The sequence below is a fragment of the Bufo bufo genome, chromosome 4 (genome assembly GCF_905171765.1).
Source record: "Bufo bufo chromosome 4, aBufBuf1.1, whole genome shotgun sequence".
Classification (NCBI taxonomy): domain Eukaryota; kingdom Metazoa; phylum Chordata; class Amphibia; order Anura; family Bufonidae; genus Bufo; species Bufo bufo.
Window position 1 is genome coordinate 424,847,125 of NC_053392.1, and position 13,320 is coordinate 424,860,444.

The window sequence follows — 13,320 nt, forward strand, 5'->3', positions numbered from 1 at the left end:
GACACATTATGGGGGGGTACTATGGGGAAGGGGGAAATAGGAGCACTATGGGGGCATCTACTGGGGGCACTACTGGGGGTATTTTATACTGGCACACATTATGGGGGACACTGATGAAGGGGGGAGAGGAGCATTATGGGGCATCTACTAGGGGCACTATATAGGGGTATTTTATACTGGCACACATGGGGACATTAGCTCAATTGGGGGCACTAATAGGGGTTATTTGTACCAGCACACAGAACTGGGGCATTTTTGTACTAGTGCACATTTTTACACTATATTCACACCTCCTCAAAATAGATCCGCATCCGTTCCGCAATTTTCAATGGGGCCGGAATGTGCTGTCCGCATTTGTGGATCCGCACTTCCGCATCCGTGCTTCCGTTTCCGCAAAAAAATTGAACATGTCCTATTCTTGTCCGCAATTGCGGACAAGATTAGGCATTTTCTATTATAGTGCCGGTGTGCTGTCCGCATTTTGAAATGAATAGGTCTGCATCCTATCCGCAAAAAAACTGAATGGACACAGAAACAAACAACGTTCGTGTGCATGTAGCCTTTGTGTCAGGGACACCATTTGCTGGGTGCAGTTATTTTAGGGCAGTGTGTGCTAATGATTATTGAAGGGCACTATCTGCATGGTACTAGTATTATCAGGGGGTCTATCTGGTTCTGTAGTATAATATCGGGGAGCACAGCAGGTACAGTATTGGAGGTGGTAGGGTGATTTGTCCAGAAGGTGGGAGGATGATAGGAAACTAAGACATCTTTTTGTCAAACTGCAGAGACAAGAGATGGGTGAAAAATCATGATGGTGGTCTAGTCTGAATGCAGAAGATGAGGAAAGAGAAAGTATACATCAGAGGGGACATCACTGGATGTACGAGGTATGGGGCGCTGTATTAAGCCTCATTCATCTGTCAGTGTTTTGGTCAGTGATTTCCATCAGTGATTGTGAGCCAAAACCAGGATTGGAGACTCCACAGAGATAAGGTATAAGGGAAAGATCTGCACCTGTTCTGTGTTTAGAGCCGCACCCGGTTTTGGCTCAAAATCACTGATGGAAATCACTGACCAAAACACTGACGTGTGAATGAAGCCTTAGGCCTCATGCACACGACCGTTGTGTGCATCTGCGTCCGTGGTTCCGTTTTCCGTTTTTTTTTTCGCGGCTCCATTGACTTTCAATGGGTTCGTGGAAAAATCTGAAAATGCACCGTTTGGCAGTCGCATCCGTGATCCGTGTTTCCTGGTCGTGAAAAAAATATGACCTGTCCTATTTTTTTCACGGTCAACGGTTTGCGGACCCATTCAAGTCAATGGGTCCGTGAAAAATCACGGATGCACACAAGATTGTCGTCCGTGATCCGTGTCCGTTTTCCCTATCATTTTCAATGCAAACTTGACTTAGTTTTCTTTTTCACTTTTCATGTCCGTGGATCCTCCAAAAATCAAGGAAGACCCACGGACGAAAAAACGGTCACGGATCACGGACCAACGGAACCCCGTTTTGCGGACCGTGAAAAAATACTGTCGTGTGCATGAGGCCTTACCTTGTATGTTTTGTAGTAATATATGTAATGTTATTAGGGAAGGGGTTAGGTTGAGAATTTGGTATAGGGAGGAAGGGGGCGCTGTTTAAATTTTCACCTCAGTCAGCAGAAAGCTAGGTGAGGGATGGTGAACCTTTTTGAGACCAAGTGCCCAAACTGCAACCCAAAACCCACTTACTGATCACAAAGTGCCAACACGGCAATGTAACCTGAATACTACAGTCCAATATAGTATATCCTCCATATGCTTTATCATTTAGCTATAATAGCCTGCCTACATTCAATGCGCTGCCTGTGCTGTTCATAGTGCGCTGATAAATGGCAGGAAAAGTCTAAGGCATATTAGCACAACGTAGACTTTTTTCAGGGTATGGGTGCCCACAGAGAGGGCTCTGAGTGCCGCCTCTGGCACCCATGCCATAGGTTTGCCACTACTGGGCTAAGTGCACTCCTGCCTATAACAGGCATGGTCCAAGATGAAACGAAAGAGAAAATATGGGCTTGTGCAGGAGACACAACCTGCATCTAACATATTGAGGACAAAATAAAACATGAGTGAGCTGTGAGAGAGGGTTCAAATAGCACCAGTAATTAAAGGGGTTGTCTCACTTCAGTAAGTTGCATTTATCATATAGAGAAAGTTAATACAAGGCACTTATTAACCACTTCAGCCCCCTTAGCTTAAACACCCTTAATGACCAGGCCACTTTTTACACTTCTGCACTACACTACTTTCACCGTTTATTGCTCGGTCATGCAACTTACCACCCAAATGAATTTTACCTCCTTTTCTTCTCACTAATAGAGCTTTCATTTGGTGGTATTTCATTGCTGCTGACATTTTTACTTTTTTTGTTATTAATCGAAAAAAATTTAACGATTTTTTTTTGCAAAAAAATGACATTTTTCACTTTTAGTTGTGAAATTTTGCAAAAAAAACGACATCCATATATACATTTTTCTCAAAATTTATTGTTCTACATGTCTTTGATAAAAAAAAAAATGTTTGGGTAAAAAAAAAAAATGGTTTGGGTAAAAGTTATAGCGTTTACAAACTATGGTACAAAAATGTGAATTTCCGCTTTTTACAAAGTCTCATATTCCACTAACTTGTGACAAAAAATAAAAACTTCCATGAACTCACTATGCCCATCACGAAATACCTTGGGGTGTCTTCTTTCCAAAATGGGGTCACTTGTGGGGTAGTTATACTGCCCTGGCATTTTAGGGGCCCAAATGCGTGCGAAGTAGTTTGAAATCAAAATCTGTAAAAAATGGCCGGTGAAATCCGAAAGGTGCTCTTTGGAATGTGGGCCCCTTTGCCCACCTAGGCTGCAAAAAATTGTCACACATGTGGTATTGCCGTACTCAGGAGAAGTTGGGCAATGTGTTTTGGGGTGTCATTTTACATATACCCATGGTGGATGAGATAAATATCTCGGCAAAAGACAACTTTTCCCATTTTTTTTATACAAAGTTGGCATTTGACCGAGATATTTCTCTCACCCAGCATGGGTACATGTAAAAAGACACCCCAAAACACATTTCCCTACTTTTCCTGAGTACGGCGATACCACATGTGTGACACTTTTTTGCAGCCTAGATGCGCAAAGAGGCCCACATTCCTTTTAGGAGGGCATTTTTAGAAATTTGGATCCCAGACTTCTTCTCACGCTTTAGGGCCCCTAAAATGCCAGGGCAGTATAAATACCCCACATGTGACCCCATTTTGGAAAGAAGACACCCCAAGGTATTCAATGAGGGGCATGGCGAGTTCATAGAAATTTAATTTTTTTGCCACAAGTTGCGGAAATTGATTTATTTATTTTTTTCTCACAAAGTCTCCCTTTCCGCTAACTTGGGACAAAAATTTCAATCTTTCATGGACTCAATATGCCCCTCACGGAATACCTTGGGGTGTCTACTTTCCGAAATGGGGTCACATGTGGGGTATTTATACTGCCCTGGCATTTTAGGGGCCCTAAAGCGTGAGAAGAAGTCTGAAATATAAATGTCAAAATTTTTTTACGCATTTGGATTCCGTGAGGGGTATGGTGAGTTCATGTGAGATTTTATTTTTTGACACAAGTTAGTGGAATATGAGACTTTGTAAGAAAAAATAAAATAAAAAAATTTCCGCTAACTTGGGCCAAAAAAATGTCTGAATGGAGCCTTACAGGGGGGTGATCAATGACAGGCGGGTGATCAATGACAGGGGGGTGATCAGGGAGTCTATATGGGGTGATCACCCCCCTGTCATTGATCACCCCCCTGTAAGGCTCCATTCGGACGTCCGTATGTTTTTTACGGATCCACGGATACATGGATCGGATCCGCAAAACACGTACGGACATCTGAATGGAGCCTTACAGGGGGGTGATCAATGACAGGAGGGTGATCAGGGAGTCTATATGGGGTGATCACCCCCCTGTAAGGCTCCATTCAGATGTCTGTATGTGTTTTGCGGATCCGATCCATGTATCCGTGGATCCGTAAAAAACATACGGATGTCTGAATAGAGCCTTACAGGGGGGTGAGCAATGACAGGGGGGTGATCAATGACAGGGGGGTGATCAGGGAGTCTATATGGGGTGATCACCCCCCTGTCATTGATCACCCCCCTGTAAGGCTCCATTCAGATGTCCGTATGTGTTTTGCGGATCCGATCCATGTATCCGTGGATCCGTAAAAATCATATGGACGTCTGAATGGAGCCTTACAGGGGGGTGATAAATGACAGGGGGGGTGATCAATGACAGGGGGGTGATCAGGGAGTCTATATGGGGTGATCACCCCCCTGTCATTGATCACCCCCCTGTAAGGCTCCATTCAGATGTCCGTATGTGTTTTGCGGATCCGATCCATGTATCCGTGGATCCGTAAAAATCATATGGTCGTCTGAATGGAGCCTTACAGGGGGGTGATCAATGACAGGGGGGTGATCAATGACAGGGGGGTGATCAGGGAGTCTATATGGGGTGATTACCCCCGTCATTGATCACCCCCCTGTAAGGCTCCATTCAGATGTCCGTATGTGTTTTGCGGATCCGATCCATGTATCCGTGGATCCGTAAAAATCATATGGACGTCTGAATGGAGCCTTACAGGGGGGTGATCAATGACAGGGGGGTGATCCGGGAGTCTATATGGGGTGATCAGGGGTTAAATAAGGGGTTAATAAGTGACAGGGGGGGGGGGTGTAGTGTAGTGGTGTTGTGTGCTACTTATTACTAAGCTGCCTGTGTCCTCTGGTGGTCGATCCAAGCAAAGGGGACCACCAGAGGACCAGGTAGCAGGTATATTAGACGCTGTTATCAAAACAGCGTCTAATATACCTGTTAGGGGTTAAAAAAATCGCATCTCTAGTCTGCCAGCGAACGATTGCCGCTGGCAGGGTGGAGATCCACTCGCTTACCTTCCGATCCTGTGAACCCGCGCGTTCACAGGAAATCTCGTGTCTCGCGAGAGGACGCGTATATGCGTCCAGGAGGAATGAATCGACCGCCTCCAGGACGCGTCGCTGCGTTCGGCGGTCCGGAGGCGGTTAATGTATTGTTATTGCCCATTTTGCCTCCTTTGTTGGCTGGATTCATTTTTCCATGACATTACACACTGCTCGTTTCCATGGTTACAGACCACCATGCAATCCGTGCTTGCACACTATAGGAAAAAGTGTCAGCCTCTCTGGTGGCCGGGACCGTGGGAGCGCACATAGGCTAGTGCTTTTTCTTGTGCAAGAACAACCACCACTGCTGGATTGCAGAGTGGTCTGTAACCATGGAAACGAGCAGTGTATATTGTGATGGAAAAATGAATCAAGCCAGCAAAGGAGGCAATATGGAGAATCAAAATACATTAATAAGTGCCTTGTATTAACTTTTTCTACATGATAAATGCCACTTACTGAAGTGACACAACCCCTTTAACTATGCTAATTCTTAAAGGGATTCTGTCACTTGGATTTTAGTGACTTGACATCATCACATCAGTCTGCTCGTTTTGTATTAAAATATGCTAGTATTACTACCCTAAGTGTTGTCCTTTGTCTAGAAAATCGCTTTTATTAATATGGTAATTACCTGAGTGAGGAGCCCAAAGAGCCGTCCCTCTGGCCGTTGGAGCCCAGACACGCCCCTTCTCCTGGAGCCCATCACCGCCCCACTGCTAATTTATTCACTCCTCATTGCCGGCTGGCGCATGTGCAGTGTGTCCTGTGAGGCCGATTCCAGGCGCTGAAATGTGTATCCACGGCGCATGCGCGAGCTTATGACCCTGGGTGTCATAACTCCACAGGTCTAATATTGATGACCTATCCTAAGGATTCTTCATCAATATCTTTTACCAGATAACCCCTTTAAGTGTGGTTGAAGCTAGGTCTCTCTACAGGTCACTGGTGTTCTTCCACACCAAATTTGTCAAACCATATCTTTATGGACCTCATTTTGTACACAGGGGCACAGTCATGCTGGAACCAGAAAGGGACTTCCACAGTCGCCGCTAAGTTGGAAGAATAAATTGCCTAACATTATCATTCACTGGAAATAAGGGGCCTAGACCAAAGCCTGAAAAAAACAGGTCCACGCGCTTAATCTGCCACCAAATTTTACAATAGGCCCTATGCATTCCAGTAGTAGAATTTTTTTTGGGGGGGGGGGGGGCATCTGTTAAACCCAGATTCGTCCAGCAGACTGCATCACTATAGAGACCGGGTGCAGCTTTTCCACCATAGAAACCAATTCCATGAAACGCAGTAATTTGGAAAGATGTCCAGTGTGTCTATTTTACACACACACATACATATTGTACATTTAACATTTCAATTTCACAGGGTACGTTGTACAAATAAGTAGATATTTGTATCTATGAAGTCTCCGATTTAATACATTTGCAGCCATGGGCTTAGCTATAGGAGAAGCAGCTGCTACAGGGCCTAAATTCAGTAGGGGCCCGCTAGGGAGGAGGAATTAAAGATTTTATTGTCAGGGCCCCCTCAACAGTGTTATACAATGACATTATATACAGTGACATGACATACAGTATGTACGTGTAGGAAATGGACAGAGCGGCTGCCGGGCCTGATGTGAGAGAGCTATCATGACTAGCCAGAGGAGTAAGGGTTGCACGGGAGGCGGGGCCCCATTAAAAAATTAGCCGTGCGTCCTAGTCAGTTCTAGTTACATCACTGTTTGCAGCGATGATGGAATACTTTTTGTTTTCCTCCTAGGTGCAGTATGCTGCTTATATAGCAGTGGGTGGTATCGCATCTGTTCTCCGTTTGATGTTTGCAGGACCTGTGTTTTTGCTATTTTCCAAAACCAGCTTTGGTCGGAATCTTCTGATAAAAGTAAGTATGGTTTTGATTTCAGTGTTCAATGTAAATTGCTTTTTCCTGTTAAAGGGGCTCTCTACCATTACAAAGATTTATTCTCAGCCGACAGGATAGGGGATAAGTGTCTGATCAGTGGGGGTTGCCACCTCTACTTAACTCCAGTGGATCCACTGCCAGCTATATGGGATATTAAGACCAGCATCTAAAACTCTGGTCTTAATAAATGACCCCTTATTCTCTATCCTGTCCATATTGTATAATATAAGTGTTTGTAAATGGACAACCCCTTTAAAGAGGATATAACAATAGCAAAGACAGGTGCACTTAAACCCTCAAACTGATTTCAAAATTGAGAGATTAGCCAACATGTCCTACGGTGTAGGACATGTTTGAGCCGAGCACCGCGCCAAGGTTTCTCAAGTAGCTCGGGACCTAACACTCCCCTACCTGTGCCATATGGGCAATACCAGGAGCCAGTGGGCAAATTACAGGAGCATGAGGCCTACTCACAAACAACTCACCAGTTACCTCCAGCATGTAACCATGCTAGCAATGGGAGGAGGGAGGAGCCTGCGAGTCCCACTCAAGACTGGCTGGTATGGCCCAGGCCTCACAGGTGCACCTAAATGTAGCCTGTAGATGGAAAACAGGCACATTTAAATTGGAGTTTATACACCTCCAGGCATCTCTCTATATATATATATATATGTATATATATATATATATATATATATACAAACTGAAAAGAATGGCGCGGTATTAAACAGGCAGGAAGTGCTCAAACCCTCATGCAGTTGTGCATATATATAGGGGAGCAAATCCTGCACTTGTGGCCAGTTGCTAATAGCAATCCCCAGTAAAAATGCATACAGTGGAGGATGCCCGCAGCGAACCACAAGTACCACATCCTACACAAGGACATCCTTTAAAGAGGACCTGTCACCTTTGCTGAGTCCTGACATGCCTGTTTTAATAGCTACATGCATTCCCTATGTAAGAACAATTCTGGAGCATCTATTCTTATGTGCCATTCCTTTATTAGTTCTACTAGAAGTTAAGAATGAATTGCCAGCAGTCTGCCGTAAGGGTACAGAGGGGTGGTAACGAGTTGGGGGGGTGTCCCCCCCCATGGTCTGACAATGGCAGCACTGACTGGATAGAATTAGACTGTGCAGGTTCACCACCCCAACTGGTTAACACCCCTCTGTACCATTACTGCAGACTACTGGCAATTTATTCATAACTTCTAGTAGAAATAATAAAGTAATGGCACAACATAGAGCCACAAGAATAGATGCCCAAGAATTGTTATTACATGGGGAATGCATGCAGCTATTAAAACAGGCATGTACGGAGTGGTGACAGGTCCTCTATAAGCCCTTCAACAACGATAACATATCTGTATGTCATTGCAGCTGAGGGAATGTATCAAGCGGGCTGCTGTGCTGAGCCTGCTCCATACATGGCGGGTGCCAGCTGTATAATATAGCAGGCACCTGGCTGTAATGACTGGGATTGGCGATGACGTCGAAACCAGTCATTTTGACACCTCAGATGCTGCGGTCAATAGCGATCACAGCATTTGTGGCGTTAGACAGAGTGAGGGATGCACTCTGCCTTCCAATTGGAGCCCCCGCAGTGAAATTGCAGGACTTCGATCAGTTACCATGAGAGCCTGGTGCCTGCTGAAGGCCTGTCATGGTAAACTGCCTGTAAAGCCGTGCATGAAGTATGGCTCATCAGGCAAAGCGTCAGAATCCCATAGACCTTAGTAGTTCTTTATTATGGTCTATGAGACAAGTGATCACACAACCTATCCTGCAAAAAGTAAGCCCTCGTATGGCTCTATGAACAGAAATTTTAATAAGTTATGGCTATTTGAATGTGGAGAGATAAAAACGGAAAAGCAAAAGTGAAAATGGGCCTGGTCCTTAAGGTGTTAAGGAATGTCTTTAGGGAGAACAATACTGGTTGAACTTTTTGATCGCCTATCATACCTTTTAAATTTTTCCCATGTGACTTTACATAGAAAGAATTATTTAGTAAAAAATGGGACAGACACTACTAAGTAAACTGAACATTTGCCGTTAGAGACCTTAGTATTTATTACATCAGAAAACAGACATATTCAGAAGCGCTGTATAAACCTCATGACAGTTAAATACATTAAATACATTTTAATAGGACAAATGCCTACACTACATACTTACCATTTACTAAGTTGTCGTCAGTAACACTTGTATCAATTTCATCTGTAGTTTTTACTCATGTAGAATCCAATAGTAAAAAAAAAAAGTTGTGGCCTGCTCCATTAGACACCATATTAATTACAGATATTACAGAGGTATTGTTCCACGCAAGCCTTGCATAATACAGTGCTTTATAGAGCAATGTCTGCTGGCACACGGAGTGCCTACAGCTCCAAGGTACCCTGCCCAGTACTTGAGCCCATATAGTAAGAGCCTACAGGATTCACAGATGTATGGAAGACTTTTATTTGAAGAAAAAGTGCAGTAAAAGTCTGAATGCGGTAAACTCCAGACATTAATTGATCGTTCTCCTTGATTTCTGTCTTTCTTAACAGTACCCCAAGTTCTTTTCTTGCGGTTATGTCTCTAAAGAAGGACCAACACAGCAACAGGTAATGTACCATTCAGAGATTTATTTTTTCTGTAGGAAAATGCATGACAATGAATACAGACTTTATGGATTCTGCTGATGGGGAGGATTCAGCCATAGAGGACGTAGGTCACAACTAGGGCTGAGCGAATCGACTTCGGATGAAACATTCGCATAAAACTTTGTTTCAATACTGTACGGAGCGAGCTTGGAACTGAACCAGAGTTCGGGAAATTGATTTTTACAGTATAAAAAGTCTTGCAAGACTTCGCAAAGTAATAACTTCGGCTTATCGGAGCCAATACATTCTAATACTGTACGGAGATCTGACTACTTTTTGATATTTTACTATAAATCATTTCCGGGATCTCCTCTCTAACCAGTCTGTACACCATCATACATGTTAGAAATCTGTTTTTCTTTTCAGAACAGGTTTGGCCTTTTATTGTAAGCTCTCCTACACTGAAATGCCATTGTCCTAAAGGAAATAAAAATAGACACTTTGATAATATTCCTGGCAAAACTACAAAATGTAGCAAACTAGAGCATCATTGCCACCTACGTGATGCACTGCCGGACCCATCATACAGTGATTACTACCGGACAAACCCCTTTGAAAATGGAGTCAGTTGTCATTCCACCATGATGTCCATTTTAACAGTGCTGAATGCAGTACTATTTCTCTTTTCAAATCTGATAGAATTTTCTCCAAACAGAGCCTTCTACACATACACGAACATACCCCAGCCCACAATTTAAATGTTTAGTGGAAGTGACAAGGAATGTTTTTCTCATATACTTTAAGTGAATTTGTACATTTGTATTAATAAACTCTGTCCCTTAGCAGCGCTGAACTCGCTGCTCATATACATATATATATATATTGTAAGGGATCGCCCTCTCTCAGGGATCGGCAATGACAGACTTCTTATCAAACCGGGAGGTTTCAAGTTTAAACAGTGCTTTATTTGTCACTCAGTACATAACACTTCCACTTTTGGCATCACTCGGCACCATGAAGTCACAGCTTCACACCACAACGTGTTACATCAACACAAAACAACAAACCCTTGGCACTATACAGAGGTTTTCCCTAACCTACCTCTTAGCTCAGTGTTCACACTGCGGTATTCAGCTTCGGTCAGACAGCCTCCTAGCTGTGACCAGTCCTCCCAGTGGAAGCAGTGAAATACCTTGGGGGGATATGGTCCAGCAGTCCTCCTGACTTTGACCGTGCAACACCTCTCTTCTTCAGGCGTCGCTGGGCCCCCCCAAACTCAGGCTTCCTCAGCCTTGTTGCCCTCCTGGCTGGGACCACACTGGCCTTCTGCAGGTCTGCTCCCCGGGCCTCACCCCTCCTCTCACACACTGAGAATTGCTTTATCCCCAAGTGATTATCGCACCTTGCCTCACCTTAGGCCCCTTTCACACGGGCGAGATTTCTGCGCGGGTGCAATGCGTGAGGTGAACGCATTGCACCCGCACTGAATCCGGACCCATGCATTTCTATGGGTTGTGCACATGAGCGGTGATTTTCACGCATCACTTGTGCGTTGCGTGAAAATCGCAGCATGCTCTATTTTGTGCGTTTTTCACGCAACGCAGGCCCCATAGAAGCGAATGGGGCTGCGTGAAAATCGCAATCATCCGCAAGCAAGTGCAGATGCAGTGCGAATTTCACGCACGGTTGCTAGGAGACGATCAGGATGGGGACCCGATCATTATTATTTTCCCTTATAGCATGGTTATAAGGGAAAATAATAGCATTCTTGATACAGAATGCATAGTACAATAGGGCTGAAGGGGTTAAAAAAATAAAAAATAATTTAACTCACCTTAATCCACTTGCTCGCGCAGCCCTGCTTCTCTTCTGTCTTCTTCTTTGAGGAATAGGACCTTTGATGATGTCACTGCACTCATCACATGGTCCATCACATGATCTTTTTTTACCATTGATCATGTGATGGACCATGTGATGAGCGCAGTGCCGTCATCAAAGGTCCTATTCCTGTGCACAGCAAAGATAAAGACAGAAGAGAAGCCGGGCTGCGCAAGCAAGTGGATTAAGGTGAGTTAAATTATTATCATTATTTTTTTTTTTTAACCCCTCCAGCCCAATTGTACTATGCATTCTGTATTAAGAATCTACACAACACCTAACCCGAACTTCTGTGAAGAAGTCCGGGTTCGGGTTTGTGTACCAAACATGCCGATTTTTCTCACTCGCGTGAAAAATGCATTACACTTTTTTTGCACTCGCGCGGAAAAATCGTGCATTTTCCCGCAACGCACCCGCATCTAATCCGGGCAAAAAACATGACGCCTGTGTGAAAGAGATCTTAGGCCAGGTAATTGTGGGGAGAACACAGCAAATCATATCATATATCTCCTCTAATAGGTTTCCTGCACCATTCTAGGAGACACATCTCTTCACATATACAGTGAGTTCAGCAGCACTGAGCCCAGCGTCCTCACACTTCAGTATTGTGCTGGGAAGGCGGATATTCCTTAGCCAGCCTCATTTAGAAAGAGCTCCTATAGGACACTTCAAACACTTAATAAAGTATATTAGAAAAAACTTTCCTTGTCACTTCCTCCACACATTGCAAAAAAATTATACAAATTTAAAAATAAATGACAGTTACACTTTAATACCAGAAAGAACCAAAATAAAAACTTTTGCAAACTTTTGAATAAATGATCACTAAAGCAGATGTGAAAAGAAAGAGGGGCTTCTGCTTTGGTTGATACATTTCAATGTCTGCCACATAATACTAAATACGGCCGAAGGAGACCTTTGTGTCACGGAAGGTGTACAGCAAACTAGAAGACACAAAAGGAAGATCCGACTGACTGGATCCAAAACTAAGGAACCAAAGGGATAGCCCTGCAACAGACCTGGCTCTCTCCCTAACTGCTCAGCCTATGCAAAATTCTCAATAGTAGAAGATCGCATATCCTCGTACCTCGACTGTATAACCCCTGAACACCCTATAATAGTGAGGGGACACGACCACCGGCTCCCTACACTTGATACGGAGGGAGTCAGGGTCACCTGAGATCCAGCAAACAGGAAAATACAAATGAATGAACAAAACTTATCTGTAGAAGACTCAGTAGTAGCATCCAGCATGCATATACTCCAGGAAGTTGTATAAACCGCAAAGTGATGCAGTATGGGAAGGGATTTAAAGGGATGCAATCAGTGCAACTACATGACAGCTGAGAGAGGCTAACGAGATGAGGAAACTAAAGCAAAACAAAAGAAACCTCAAGTGGGAGATTCTGAAGAACGTCTGTCAGAGCTTCTCAGATGTCTGGTGGTGACACTTTGTGGCCGGACACAGCCTCTCCCTGCAGTTACAGCTGATCAGCGTTTTTTTTGGGATATATGAACATATGACAGATTTGTTGCAGAAATGACTATGATAAATCAGTTCCAGTCATTCAGTGGTAAGCCCAAACAACCCCTCTAAAGAATGAGATAATATGTTAACACATACCGTAGTGGGCTAATCATATTTTTAAGGTATCTATGTTGAGACAAGTACTTTTGGAAAGCTAGACCCATATACAATATTCAAAAAACAAATGATGAGCCAGCACTCCAAAATAGGTGAAGGGTTAGACCCATTTATTCCCCAGTAGCAACGTTTCAGCCCAGCTCAATGAGGCTTTTGTCAAGACCCGTGTACAGTTATACACAGACACTCCCCCTTCACCCTCATCTCTCAGTATCTTCTCTTTTTTTATCAGGACTCATGCTGCGGACTGCAAATGGCGGGTCTGCGATCCACAAGCTACGCTCTGTTCTAT

At 43.9% G+C, this 13,320-nt stretch overlaps 1 protein-coding gene across 1 annotated transcript in view; it reads left to right on the plus strand.

The window, feature by feature from the left end:
• LOC120998607 (saccharopine dehydrogenase-like oxidoreductase) overlaps positions 1-13,320 on the plus strand; it is a 152,144-nt gene that overhangs the window by 87,648 nt on the left and 51,176 nt on the right. Inside the window, exons 8-9 of the mRNA XM_040429324.1 lie at positions 6,781-6,900; positions 9,470-9,526. Coding sequence (XP_040285258.1) covers positions 6,781-6,900; positions 9,470-9,526 — 177 coding nt within the window. The remainder of the gene's footprint in view (positions 1-6,780; positions 6,901-9,469; positions 9,527-13,320) is intronic.